The sequence below is a fragment of the Aulostomus chinensis genome, chromosome 19 (assembly GCF_037954235.1).
Source record: "Aulostomus chinensis isolate RoL2024-O1b breed Wild chromosome 19, RoL_Achi_v1.0, whole genome shotgun sequence".
NCBI lineage: Eukaryota > Metazoa > Chordata > Actinopteri > Syngnathiformes > Aulostomidae > Aulostomus > Aulostomus chinensis.
In genome coordinates, this window is record NC_141338.1 from 9,570,805 (window position 1) to 9,585,370 (window position 14,566).

At 40.0% G+C, this 14,566-nt stretch overlaps 1 protein-coding gene across 12 annotated transcripts in view; it reads right to left on the reverse strand.

Annotated features, from left to right (window-relative positions):
* Positions 1-14,566, reverse strand: part of dnm1a (dynamin 1a) — a 50,430-nt gene that overhangs the window by 24,297 nt on the left and 11,567 nt on the right. For 8 of the 12 annotated variants that reach the window (XM_086187141.1, XM_086187145.1, XM_086187143.1 and 5 more), the window contains exons 6-15: positions 13,934-14,094; positions 13,677-13,819; positions 13,463-13,598; positions 11,706-11,773; positions 10,824-10,962; positions 5,145-5,231; positions 4,082-4,152; positions 3,908-3,959; positions 2,301-2,312; positions 1-39 (exon numbers count right to left, since the gene is read on the reverse strand). The exon at positions 1-39 is cut by the window's left edge and continues 75 nt beyond it. In XM_086187141.1, coding sequence (XP_086043267.1) covers positions 1-39; positions 2,301-2,312; positions 3,908-3,959; positions 4,082-4,152; positions 5,145-5,231; positions 10,824-10,962; positions 11,706-11,773; positions 13,463-13,598; positions 13,677-13,819; positions 13,934-14,094 — 908 coding nt within the window. Of the gene's footprint in view, positions 40-246; positions 277-2,300; positions 2,313-3,907; positions 3,960-4,081; positions 4,153-5,144; positions 5,232-9,055; positions 9,195-10,823; positions 10,963-11,705; positions 11,774-13,462; positions 13,599-13,676; positions 13,820-13,933; positions 14,095-14,566 lie in introns of all 12 variants that reach the window. The other 4 variants (XM_086187150.1, XM_086187151.1, XM_086187140.1 and 1 more) reach the window with 2 other exon arrangements.

Sequence of the window (14,566 nt, forward strand, 5' to 3'; positions counted from 1 at the left end):
GCCAATGTTGTTGATGGTCAGCCAGCCCTTTCTGATCACCTGACAAACACACACACATGAAAAGGGATGATAAGACATCCGCGGCAGACAGAAGCCGCTTCCTTCAATCATTCTGGTGTTTGTATCTACACTGGTACAGGTGGAGGCAGCACCTACATGACTGAACACACTCTTCACACTTCTATTTCACTCTCCACCACACAGAAACTACAGACACATACAGCACATGATGTGCGAGTTATTTACCTTGAACCGATCGCTTACTCCTCTCTCCGGCTGAATGAGAATGTGGAGAGAACATTATAACACCATGCCAACGCAGGGCATTGAGTAAAGGCCAAATACACATTGTTGGTCAAGCACCAGCATATCTAAGCTGGTTGGCAGCGGGAAACAAGCAGGGGGTGGGCAGGAGGAGGAAATAAGGAAGCTATAACAAGAGTGGTCCATGTCAAACCTTAGTCAGACCATGCAGGGGAATGCAGGAGCATCCATATCTGCCACGATTCTCTCAGCCTACAGATGCATCACTGTTTCTGTTTGAGACTGAATTTCCTCTCAAACAGCCTGAAAGGTTGTTGTTTTTTTCGTATTGTATGATGGTGTCACAGGCACATCAGGTATATCAACACATTTTTTTTTCACATTTTCACTGTTTCAATTCACAAAATATTGCGTGCTCGTGAATGCAATACCAGCCCTCGAATGCATTTCTGCATATATCTAGATTTTTCAAGCACTCCCAAACATTTCAATACCGCAGCCCAATGAGAAATCAAAACCTGAGCTAACTCAGCTCCTTTAATAAGAAAACTAAGATGTCCATAAAGAACAATTCTTTACTGTATACAGAACATGCAGAACACTCTGCAACATAAGAAACTACTTGCAAACACTTCGTTGTAAGTGTCTTGCCGATAAATACTAATGAGGACGCATCTTCTGTCATTCAGCTTCATGTAATTCAAAGCCCGACTAAAGATAAAAGTTCTGTTTTTGGATGAAACATAGCTGCCCACTATGCACTTGCAGCATGTAGCAACCAAAAACTCCAGCGGGATTAAAGCACCTGAGCTGTTCATAGTCATATCTGATCCTCGGTCCAAACGCTTGGGTTTGAGCCGGTTCACAATAAGGGGAGTGAAACAGCGCATCAAATTTTCCTATAAATCAGCGTCCCTTACAATCACGCCCTCGCCAGAGGACTTCTCACAATACTCATTAAAATCATCGCCACCATGTAATTCTCTCTGCACTTAAAAGTATATGGAGTTTTTGTGTGTGGTGACATTCCTGCGCTGTCAGGAGGACGCATACTGAGCACATCAAAGACTAGCTGAGCGGGTTAATTCTGTTTAGCCCTCTGCTAACGAGATAAATAACAACTTGTCTAGATTTTCAAAATATTATCAGACAGAAAGGATCAAATTTTGATGACTTTGTGTGACTTTCAAAACAATTTATCCACTGTTTTATTGAAATAGTGAATGGCCTAATCCTCCACACTGCAGCTTTAAATGGATGTAGAACGCAAGCTGTGGGGTCATTCAGGGCCAGTTCCATCCATCGCTAAACAGGAAGCAAAGATCACCACTTTGTTTACTATATGCCTCTAACCTCTGACCACATCCTGGGTGGTTGTTACGACAACTACAGAGGTGACATTTTCTTGTTTCCAGGGCTTCTGCTATTTTGGAAGAATAGGGAGTGAGAGAGAATACCCTCTTTTGGTGGGTGAATAAAACTGTTTAAAAATGATTCCCTCCAGAAAAGAAAGTCTCTCTTTCATTTTTCTTTCTTTGTCTTTTGTTCTTTTGTCCCTTTGCAATTCAAAAACTTTTAAGTAGTTCAGACTACTCCTGGAGGCGTCTCTCCACTCACAAAGCAAAGCAGCATCAGAGTGGAAGCCTTGACAAGAATCTCTGAAATTTCCACAGCAGGGAGGGTCTTTTACAACAGGGTTTATCATCCTACAGTGCAAATGTGTGTGTGTGTGTGTGTGCGCGCGCGTGCGTGCGCCTGCAAGAGGAAACCATTTAAAAAAAAAGGGAAAGGGAAGCAGCCAAGCATCCCGACCACAGCCACCTGCCCATTTACAGCTATGAAGTTTGTTTCATTAACAGAAAACTCACACTACACTACACACACACACACTCAAATACAGAGTTTCTGTTGCTAAATCATACACGCAAGTTCTGACCTATGTAAAGTGTCGAACATGAGCACATACATGAAAGCCTCTCTGCAGACATGCACAGAACCAAACACACCACACACACACACACACACACACTACTCACCATGATCTCATCCTTAAAAGTAGAAAAGCCACAGAGAAGAGGACAAAGAGGAAAAAGGCACAGCAAAGAGTGAAATCACTTAGAAGAAGCCACATAAAAAAGATAACAGAGCCGAAGAAAATATACATCTAGAAAATGATCAAAATATATGAAGGATAGAAGATGATCAAGATGTTCTCAGAAGACAAAAAAAGGTCGAAAGTCATGCAAAAGCTCAATGTTGTACAATAAAACACAAATGCATCATGTTGTTTTGGTTCCTGATCAAAATGCACATTAATTTTTCCTTTATTTTTTATGTTTTTTTTGTTTTGTTTTTTTGTTGTTGTTGTTTTTTACATTTTAGATTTGTGCAAATCTTTGCACTTACCTGAATGAAAAATATGACTTTCAATATGGCATGATTGTCTATCACTATGTGTCCAGACAGTGATGGCACTGATACTTCACCCAAAAAGAGATTTTTTTTTTAATCTTTGGAGTAATCACAAATAAGAGTGTTGTCTTCACAAATACATTTTTACCTTCTGCATCACTTCTTTGTAAATCCAGAAACCAATCAACCAACGACCAACTAGCAAACCACATGTACTTAGCTTGTAGCTAATGGCGACATGCAGCTAACAACAGCTTCAGCGGCAGAACTGCCAGTTCATGTCTTTTTAAAAACTCAGGCATATTGCCCAAAATAATCCATATCTTCTTTATCCAGCTGTATGCTCAGTAATCAACAAACACTTTAATTTGAGCAACAACAAACACACTATAACCCTTTTGGTGTTCATTTAATGTTGCGCGGAACATTGCTAGCTTGCGCATTCATTTGAACAAACTTGCTCACCAAAATAGAGCAGGTTATCGTTATTGTTAGCTCAAGTGTTTCTGGACTTGTGAGCATATGGTTGAAGACACGAATTATAATGGAGAATACACTTGAGAGACAGTTTTAAACAGTCTTGCTGTTGTAAGTGGTGGGTTGCTGTTCAAGCTAAACATACACGCCTGGCACTTTCTCTATCCTGGAGACACAAAATGGTGAAAAAAGTATTAGTGAGTCGTAGGTCTCTAAAAGTGAGTAGTTGAAGGGCAAACAACACTTTTTGGCTGAAGTATAACTTTAAAATTATATTTTTAAAATGATATATTCTAAAGGTTGTGCAACATTGGCAGCATGTACTTTCCGTTTAATATTAATTTTGTGGAATTAATGGGAACTATCATGAATCCTGATACACTAAAATCTTGCAACAGACCTAAGTTTATGCTGACATCACCATGACTTTCACAAAAAACATTGTCGTTGTGTAAGACTTTTACAGGCCTGCATTGTGTAGCATATGGACGGTTGCCCGGGGTAACCAGATACTGTATAGCCAAGCTACATTTAGCATCAGCAAAACAGACGAAAGCCTTGGGGAAAGACTGTATGAGGTTCAGATGTTGTATTGATGGCCAAAAGTCTGTCAGCACTTTCTGCAGCTCCAGTGTAGCTCAAAGAAAAAAAACACACTCCTGAACCAGAACCTGTAAACCCCTAATTCTACAGTGTGTGTGGATCTGTGCACGCGCGCGTGTGTGTGTGTGTGCGATGTTAGTGATCAAAGAACCTGATTGCCAGCCGTCTTCTTCTTGTTCATCTGGTTGATCCTCTGCTGAGCGCTGTGCAACAAAGCACACAGGCAGATATTGAAGTTTGGAATCAGATACAACAAGAAGAGATAAATTCAGGAGCTGTATTTTTTTTTTCTACGGCAGGAAGGATAAAAAAAAAACAGACTCACTTGGCAAATCCGATGAAGTCTTCATGGTTGGTGTTCATGTAGGACAACTCAATGTCTATCAGCAGCAGCACCTGAAGGCAGGAGAGAATCAGCAAATGGACATCTGCTTTTAATATATCATCGGGAGAAAAATGGCAGTTAAGATATTCTTGATTTTGATTTTTAAGATGAATTTTGATAATCAAACTTGTCATTTTATGTTGAGTTTTAATGTTATTAAAATTAGAGGGAGACCATTTGCACAACTTTATTTTTTAGCATATTATATAAAATGGTACCTAATTCTCTCTTATTAAGGAAAACTTATGAATGTAGAAACCAAACTTTAAGTGCCGTTGTCATTTTATATTGACTATAAAGAAATAATATGAAAATTGAAAGGGGAGAATGCATAACTTGAGTGAGAAAATATGAGAAAAGTAAAAAAATAAGAAAAAATAATCCTTTGATAATACAGAATGTAATTAACAACATCAATAATTATAACAATAACAACAATTAACAATCATTATCAACTAGAAAGCAACATTTTCAGGGTAAGGCTTTATCAAAAGGCATTTTTAGCAAGTTTAAAACTAAAGGGAAAAGTTACATTTTGTAGCTTATTTTTTCATAGATGTTTCGGTGCTGAAAATTCAGTTAAACCAGCAGCAATGAGTTGCAGTGTTCTCACAGGCGGCATCAGTGATGCAGCTTAATCGTGGCCCATTGAGGGCTCCAAGGAGGAGGGTCTAGACATCAATTGTTGTGAGTTCTGAGTTGTGTTGATTTGGGGGAGGAGGTTTGAAATAAAAGCATTCATCAAGATCTTTTAATTGAAAAATGGTGGCACTTGGCTTTCTATGTTTAAATCACCTTTTAAATTTTTAACTTGACTCTAAGATCTGACTCTTAAATAACACCAACTTCAATTTCCCAGATAATTAAACATTGTTGCTCTTTAATTGCGGCTGCAAATTTCATCGACCAAATTCATTCCACCGTGGACACTGTGCTATTTTCTGTTTGTATTACACTTGATCTTAAGCGACACGCTCTTCTTGCTGTGTGTGTTTTATGTTACCTGGTCTTTGGTGCGGTTCTCCCTGTCCCTGATATGCTGGGTGACAATTCTCTCCATCTCCTCTCTCAACATGGGGTACTGAGCCAGCTGTAAGTACAGAGCACAGTAGGTAGGTAGCAAAAAAAAATATCACACTTGCCATGACAAACACACACACACACACACACACACACACACACACACACACACACACACACACTACATGACTCTTCTCACTGAATCATAACAAACAGTTCCATCAATCCAATAAAAAGCATAATCCGATGTTATGTTTTGAGGAGTTTATCCCAGACTCGGCTCTAGCCGCTGCACATCATCAAGTAAGATTTTATGTGCAAAATATCTATTTGTTGCCAATATGGAACAAACGCAGACGGAATAGTGCAAAGTCTGTGATATTGCCCACACAAACACAGAATAAACAATGTTCCTGGCAGAAAAGCATCTTTTTCCCAGCACACTGTGGGTCTTTTTCCATGAGCTCATTGCAAACCCACGAACACAGACATTGGTGGGCCTCCAATGTGACACATTCGGAGAAGTGTGAGGAAAAGAAGAAAAATCGAGAGCAAAAAAAAATTAATTTAAAAAAATCAGCGCAACACACACAAAAAAATATGCAGTCTTCTTGCAAGTTACAATGCATCTTTCATTTCTCTCAGATGGGTTTGGAGAGTGATAATCAATACAGCTCTCTGGTTCTCTTTTTTTTTTTGGTCTCCCAAGTTGATTTACTGCGTCCTTGGTTGGGTGAAATTACAAAGCACACAACATCTAAAAAGAAGATTTGATTTATTGTAAACGCAGGGTTCATGCAGCTTTTTCAGAGTTAAATTTGAGCATTTTTTTTAAGGACTTCTTTGGTACCAAAACCAACAGATTCTCAAAGCCTTTATCATCACATCTAAAATTGTTACCATAAAATCCAATCCTGAGAAATAATGTTTACAGAATTCCTGTACACCCACAGCAGTCAGGAAATTTTGTTTACTTTTGTACTTTTGTACTTTTTGTACTTTTGTACTTTTGGTTACTTGTTTATTTCGCCAGCTGTTCATGTTAACTTTATTTCGATGTTGTGATCACAATAATGTGATACTGGCGAGTTTTAACACTCGCAGAAAAAGGAACCTAACAACCAGGTTTGTGGTTAATATGAGTTATGATATGGGCGGCACGGTGGTGCAGTGGTTAGCACCGGCTCAGGCACGGGGTCTGTCTGTGTGAGTCTCCATGTTCTCCCTGTTCCTGTGTGGGTTCTCTCCTGGTACTCCAGCTTCCTCCCACAGTCCAAAGACATCAAGAGAGGACGAGGCTGATTGATACTCTAAATTGACTGTAGGTGTGGCTGTGAGTGTGAATGGTTGTCTGTCTCTATGTGTTGGACCTGTGATGGACTGGTGACCTGTCCAGGGTGAACCCCGCCTCTCACCTGAAGGCTGCTGGGATAGACTCCAGCCCCCCCACGACCCTTTACAGGATAAGGTAGAAAATGGATGGATGGATGGAGTTATGATATAGATCCGAGGCCCCCTGCTGTCTATAGAGGAACTTCAAGTGGGCAGCAAGTGGTCATTAACAACAAATAAAAAAAATAAAAATAATTACCAATTATTTTAGTAAGTTTGACAACATCATAAAATGTTTGTAAATAGATAAATCATTTGAATTTTAAGTATAGATGTTTTATTATCTTTTTAAAAATTACTTATTATTTACCACCTGTGGAATACAATGAAGTATAAATGCTGTTACTGTGTTTAATTTGAATTTTTAGGTACTTCTCTTGAGCATGTACAATTCTGACTTTTACCGACAATATAAAATTCCCTAATAATTCCCTTATTTTATATTATATTATATTACATTTAAGTAACTATTTTATTGTCTTGGCAAAAATGATGACTCCCTTCATTTTTATGGAAATCTTCTCAATTTGGTAAGCAGCAATAAATAAAGATGGCAGCCATAAAAAACAGTTTTATAGTTTTCACATTTCCAAAATTAATTGTAAAAGCAGCAAAAAATACAAAAAAACAATAAGTGTAGAAGCTTTTGAAACTGAGAACACCATCATTTCTACTCGGAGGAAAATGCATTGCAACTTCAAGACAGAAAAAAATTGCTGCAAGAATCTGCTGTCTTACAAAGCACGACATCAACAGTGGAAATAAATGTTTTACAACCAAGATTCATGCAGAGATGCTCACTCACATTCAGACCGACGTGCAATGCCAAGGAGCGAGGAGGAGGGGAGGGGTGGGGGGGGTTTATGCTGGGGGGGGTGGGGTGGAGGAAGGACTTCAAACTGACCCCTTTGTGGATTTTCCCAAGCACTGTATATCATAATACAGTATCTTTAAACACAGTAAGTCTCTGAAAGTGAAATCAAGATATCAGCGTGACAGAGCGGAGAAATCCAAAGGAGGTCACGCTCTCTTTTGGTAATTTTGCTTTGCCAGGAAGCAGCCGGTTCAGAGGGTTAGAGGGTGACAGGATGGAGAGGACGCAAGAAAAATTAATTTTTAAATAAAATGTCGAAAAAAAAGAAGAAAAAAAAAAGACGCTGCGTCAATTAGTCAGTGAGTGGAACTACACAACCAGTCACTCCACTAAATTAAATCACACTGACAGAAGACAGAAACAGTATGACTTGAATCAGAATTCATGAGGTCAAATCATAGAAAAGATTCTCTAACATGCAGATTGGGAGGCAACAATTTAAATTGCCAAATTAAGGCCAATAATTGACAGAAATAAAATGACCAAAAAAAATTTTTTTTTAAATACTACATGGAAACACTTGTCAGATCTGAGCAAGGATAGACCGATATCAGCTGGCTGAACACAAACGTCTGCTTGTGCAATAAAATACTACTTTCAAAGTTGGAGTGTTAAGACTTGCCAATTACTTGGAATACCCACTGAGTCAGCTGTCGGTTTATGAATTGCATCACAGTGATGGGCGGAGTTACGGCAGCATGTCTCTGGTGGCTCAGCCCACCCATTTGGCTCACAAGGAATCATCCAGCGTGTTAATTGAAGATATATTTGTGGTTTCCAGAGGATGAGGCAGAATTTTAGTCTGGTGCTGCAGACTTGTCACAAAAAAAAAAAAAAAATTTTTTTAAAAATGTTGGAATTGTAGCTTCATGAGATGGCAAACATTTTTGAAATTCCCCTGGACCAGAATGTCCAAGTTCTAGGTCCTATGATTTTGGTGAAGATTGACTAAAAAAAAAAAGAAAGAAAGAAGAAAAATATAATCAACTGATTGATTATTCATAAATAAGTGCAGGCATTATATTTGTTTGCTATGTTAGGGGGGGGGGGGATGAAGCTATGTAAAAGGTTTTTTTTTTCGAATTACACGGTGTAAATTAAGCCAAACTTTTAACTACATATGATAAATAAATACTAAATCCAAATTAACTTAACGTCACAATAAACCTACAAATTGACTGATAATGAATCCTTTGAAGCAGCGTTCAGAATTCTTATCACGGATTTGTCACAGAGTCCAGGAGTCTTTTTTTTTGAAGTAATGTTCACTGTTGTAAGAAACATAGTAAATTCTGAGGCATATTTATTATTTTCGCATCAAATACTCCATGAACCTTTCAGAAGCAGATCATAATGCATATTTCTTTTCTAGATTTTGTAAACATTTCCAGTTCTAATATTTTTTAGGAGTATGATTGCTGAACTTGATGATTTAGAATTAATGCAGAAAACTTTTTTTAAAATCTTATTCTACATAAATAGAAGTCACAACAGTAATTTTTAAAATAGAAAAATACTCTTTTAGAAAAAATCTGTTTTAAGGGAGAATGATTACCCAGCCATCGGTCTACCCCTACCTGTGTCATATACAGACTGTGAATGTGGCTTGTTTCTCTGAGGCATTTTACCTTGTGACTACACTTTTGTATGGTGAAGGTGAGTTCGCTCACCACCATATCTATACACTTCAGTGTGGGCTCCTTCAGCTTTTGGATCTGCTTTTTCACTATAGCCTCAAAGGCCAGGTCAGGGGTGAACAGACCCGTCCTGTAGGGATAGGCAGGCGGCACGGGAGGGGGACAGGAGTTAAAAAAGAAAAGAAAAAAGAAGAAATAAGGGAGAAGAACCAAATTATTGGTTAAAAGAGGAGGAAAAGCAATAAAACCAGAAGGGATGAGTGAAATAAATCAAGAGATGGTGAGGTTGAGGGTAATACACAAATGAGGCGGTTTAGAAATTGGAAACAGAACAGAAGAAATAACAGATGAAAGACAAGGGGGGGCGGGGCTGTTGGGGGGGGGGGTAAACAGCACAGAAGGAAGAAAATGCAAGTGAGACATTTGGTTTCAACCTGAAGCCATTCTAATACAAGACAGTGCTGGAGTCTCTCTCTATCAAAACAGCAAACAGAAGGAAGAGAGAGAGAGAGAGAGAGAGAGAGAGAGAGAGAGAGAGAGAGAGATTGTGTAAAATAGAGAGAGCTCCCAGTCTGGACAACTCCACAAGCCAAGAACTCAAAGCGACGCACCAAGAGACTGCAGCTGTGCACCCTGACGTCCAGCCAAGACACCCTGGTGCTGACCCTTCCCCACTCTGCACGCCATTTCCTCTAACTTAGCCCAGTCATAACATTCATCACCCCCGAGGACTCCAGGTTGTCGCAGGCCAACCGCTGTTAAAATTGTTTGGTCACAGTGGATCAATTTGGATAAATCTACAGCTCCTTCTCTTGGCCAAGTGTCTGTAGCTGAGAAAGAAGCCACAGAGGCCTCTTGAAAAGCCATGAACAAACCTAAATCACCATGGCTCCTGTCCGCTGCAGGTGCACGGCCGTGGTCTCACACACAAGACGTCTGGATGCTGAGGTCATTCAATATGGCTGCAAGTTTATTTATTTATGGACAAGTGCATGTTTTGTGTATGAATGAAGGGGGACTTCGTTAAGAAGCACTTCTGTTTGAGTTGAAAACCAGTAAAGTAAACACACAAGATAAAAGAGGACAAATTTGTGACGCCCTTTGGAATAGTGGACATTTTTTTGCTAAAAACACTCAACAACTTCTTGGTCATGAGTGCAAATGCCGAACGAAAAATGTGCAAGAGTAGATGAAAATAGAATCTTCAATTCTAAAAACCTGCAGAGCCCTTAAGCGTCCATTTTTGTTTTCTCTCCATGGCGACTGCGAGGCTTTCCAAGAATTATTTAAATTTGATTCATTAAGCCCAAAATCACAAATCAGATGAATTGAACTAAAAAAAAGAAGAAGAAATAAAACCATGAAAAAGATCATCATTTAATGGAAAAGACTGCTGATAATTTAAAGTTACCTAATGTCCGACTTTACTTCTTGGCAGAAACTGTCCTGAAAAGTTTTAATTCAGATTCAGAATCAATCAAACACTCTTCTGGCAGCCATATTGGTAACAGCTCAGCTTCCACACTGTTTTTTCTATCCGTCAGCACAACTCTGTATCATGGCCAGCCGGTCCAGCCAAACCCAGCCAATGTAGGCAGGCAGGTATGCCGCAGCCCCCCCCAGCGCCTCGCTGTCCAAAAACAACGAGAGCTGGAGAGAGCGTGGTGGTCACAGGAGAAGGGAGTGAACAGCAGTGGGGCTCAGGGTTGAAAAGGAAAAAAAAAGCGTTATCCACCATTTATTTGTATTCATTTTTTACCTTTTTGGTACACTGCCTAACCGTATTGACTAGCTCAGATATGACCATGTCCACACATTTGGTGCAAGGCTCTTTAATCTTCCCAATCTGCCTTTTCACAATGGTCTCAAAGGCCATGTCCGGGGTGAAGAGACCAGTTCTGCTCATCAGAGAGAGAACCAGCCACGGGGGCAAAAAAAGAGGGGGATGATAGAGAGAAAGAAAGAGGGAGGGAGGAAGGTTGGGTGGAGAGAAAAGTGTTAATTGTGAAGAAAAAAAAAAACTCCATGTGTGAGCTTTTCCCCAAAGACTAACATAAACAGACATGAGGTGGAAATGAAATGGAACATTTTATACAAAGCAAGGGAACGCAATAAAAAATGTTTCAAGTTCTATGCGCATTGAGTAAAATTTCTAGTTGGTTTTTTTTTTTCCTCAGCAAATAAAATCCTGTGAATTCAGGCTGTTGAATTATTAGTGAGGACGAAGACCAGGATCCATATTTTCCCAGAAGTTTCAGTGTCTGATTTATACATTTCAAGGCCAATACTTTGCCGATAAATATAAACTGTTTCTTTTTTTAAATAAAAATCAAAAATGCAGTGAATATGTACTTCTCATCCGTGTGCAACAAGGACAGGGTGCAGGATTAAACAGACAGATGACAAACAAACAAACAAACAAACAAACAAACAAACACACCAGCATGGATAAACAGATAAACATAAGGGAAGGACATAAAAATCAAGCAGCCAGTAGTCACTAGTCTGATCAAATTTCATCTACCGAGTCTATGATGTCAGCCATCTTGATTTAATTCGTAACGTCAGATACATGCAGCAGAGATGTAGAGGGTGAGGGAGGGAGGGAGGGATGGAAGGGTGAGTTGGAGGACAGACGTGCCTGATGCCATGGATGTTCTTGATGGCGTAGCTGATCTCTTTGCGGAGCTCTTTCTCATCAAACTCCATCTGAAAGAGAAGCAGAGACAACAGGGAGGATGAGGAAGATGTGAAGATCTCTCCTGAGATTGGAATCTAACTGTTTCCCTCACAGATTCAGAGCTTTTTTCTCTACATTTCCAAATTCTCTGTTGTTTTTTTTATACAGTTCCATCACCACATGTGATGGATGGTTGTAGCACGAGCATTATGTTACATTAACTCGTAAAATATCCAACAAATGTAATAGATCTCTCTCAGTTTTACTAGCGAAATAAAAGTTTTTTTTTTGTTTTATCACAGACGTTGCAACTTCTAGTTCAGTTTAAAGCAGGGAAAAAATATTAAAACTTGGCTTCGCTCAGCGTAACAGTGGCGACGGAAACAGTTTGCGTGTCTGAAAAATCGAAAACACAATTTCCAAATGAAATCACATCAATTTGTCCCTTTTTAAAAATGATTCTTCATGATTGCAGATAATTTGATAATTACTTCTCCTAGACGAGTGATTTGGTTCACCCGGAAACAGACATGCAAGAACGGCCCTTTGCTGAGCTCAGGACTCTGAAGGATTCTGAAGCCTCAGAAGATAACAAAGTAGGGAACCACTATGGTACGGTTCTTAAATGTCTGTGCTGCTCTTATTGTGGGAACCTTCACCGGAGATTTGACTGTTCCTCCTAATAGACTTTGGTACTGAAAGCTGCTTTAGAGCAGATCTGAGCTGAAAAATCTGTTTTGAATCTGTTTCTATTTGACTTTTTTTTTTCTGCAATGCTACATTTTCCTGATGATGAACTGACTTCTAATGTATCTGGCAGACAGTGGGCCTTTCTGTTTTGAGTCGAGCTTCTGGTCAGGAAGCAACCTGATCTGTCGTCTCAGTCCGTCTTCTCACTGTATCCTCAGAGGAAGGGCAAGAGAGGATGGAGAAGACGAATGGGTGGGAGGAGGGAGATGAAGGGATAGCATGTGTAATAGGGAAAGTGAGGGGTTGAGAGAGAGGACAGAAAAGGTGGATGAAGGAAGGACATGACTGAGGTTAAAGATGATGTAGAAGGAGTGCGCCAGGATGTGGGGGGTGGGATATGACTTGGATGGATATGGTGACGGTCACGGAGTGAGAGAGACGGTGAGGAAGTAAGAGTGAAGAGACGGCGTCGGGGGGGGGGGGGAGCCAGCGATTAATCTGATGAAGTGAAAACATGGAATGTTTGAGTCCTGAGGGAGGCCTACTCTCCTCGAGATGCTGGGAAATGGTATTGAAGGCAGAAACACAGACAGATGTCAGAAGACACACAGCAAGATTTTTTTCCTTCCTTGAAAACACTCCATTATGCAGAACTTTCTTGCTGTCAGTTCCTGTATTTACCACCAACGGTTTCTTTCGCTGTTTCTTTCCATTATGACTGAAATAATCATATAACTGTACTGGGAGAAATCCCACTGGAAAACTGAACACTACTGAGGCTCCTCAGTGGGTCCATGACATCATTAGTGGACAATAAAACTGATGAAACTAAAAAGTGATTCACTGAAAATATTCTGAGAGTATAAAAACTGGTTTTTGGAGCCACTATACACGTCCACCCAAATTTCATGTGCATGATTTATCATATTTTCCCCAGATAAACGAGTGTAAAGTCTGGTTCAACTTATTATACTGTCCTACAAATCTTTAGCATATGAAGGGTGACGCAAATCCCTGCAGACACACACCTTGACCAGTTCAAAGGGGAAGCGTTCATGGAAGATGCGGTTGATCCTGGCACCACCCGACAGCTCAGCCGTGTCAATCTGGTCCCCCGAGCCCTCTATACATTTCTCAAAATCCACAGAGAACTGCTGCACCATCCTGCAGAGAAACAGATAACAATGAATCTATCAGTGTTTTTAACAAATATCTATTTATATATCTAGTAAATCCACTCACTGGAGCAGCGCCTTGGTCTTGCGAGACGGATCATCAGGTCTAAAGTTCTTGTACTCCTCCACCTCCTTCTCTATGGAGAGAAGCTGACTCTGCAGCTTGGCCCGAAGAGCCGGCAGCGTGTCGCGAATGTGGTTGGTCAGTTGCTGCGCAGGTCAAAGGTCAGAGTTAGATGACTTGGAATGTTGGAGTGCAGATTTGGGTTTGTTGAAGAACACAACAGTTGCATGAAGACAGACTTTTTTTTCTCCTTTACAGACCTGATTGAGGATTTTCTGCAGGTATGGTGTGCCCATACGGTCGGCCAGGTGCCGGTACGCCGGGTGCGAGAGAAAGAACTTCCTTTCAGCCGCCATTGCAGCATTGATGTCCTTCTTTCCATCTATGTCTTTTTGACTCCTGTTCACCACACCGATGTAACCTGGACATGAGAGAGTCGGAATGACATGAACAGAAACAATGACAGAATCCAACTCTGGAATTTATAGTGAGGACTGGAACGGATTTGAGGCTTGTGGTTGAACTGGTAATGCGACTGGAAGATGGTATAGTCATGTATTAGAGAAATCTGGGATTTTTCTGGGGTTTTTCTCAACATATGAACTGAGTTTGAGCAGCCAAACCCAGGATTAACCACCTCTCCAACACCAAACCACTTAAAAACAGTGTCCCATAATGTTTTTCGTATTTTAAGAGACACAGCATTAAAGAAAATAATATAGACAAGGGATGAACAGAGTAAAGATGGGAAGAGAGGACGAATTACATGGATCAAGAGAGAAAGACAGAAACGCATGTCTGCATGTGCCTGTCAAAAGTTTTTAAGACAGAAAGAGAAAAAGTTCAAGTCAAGCATATCCCATTTCACCTCCAGTTAAGCTTTCTCATGCATA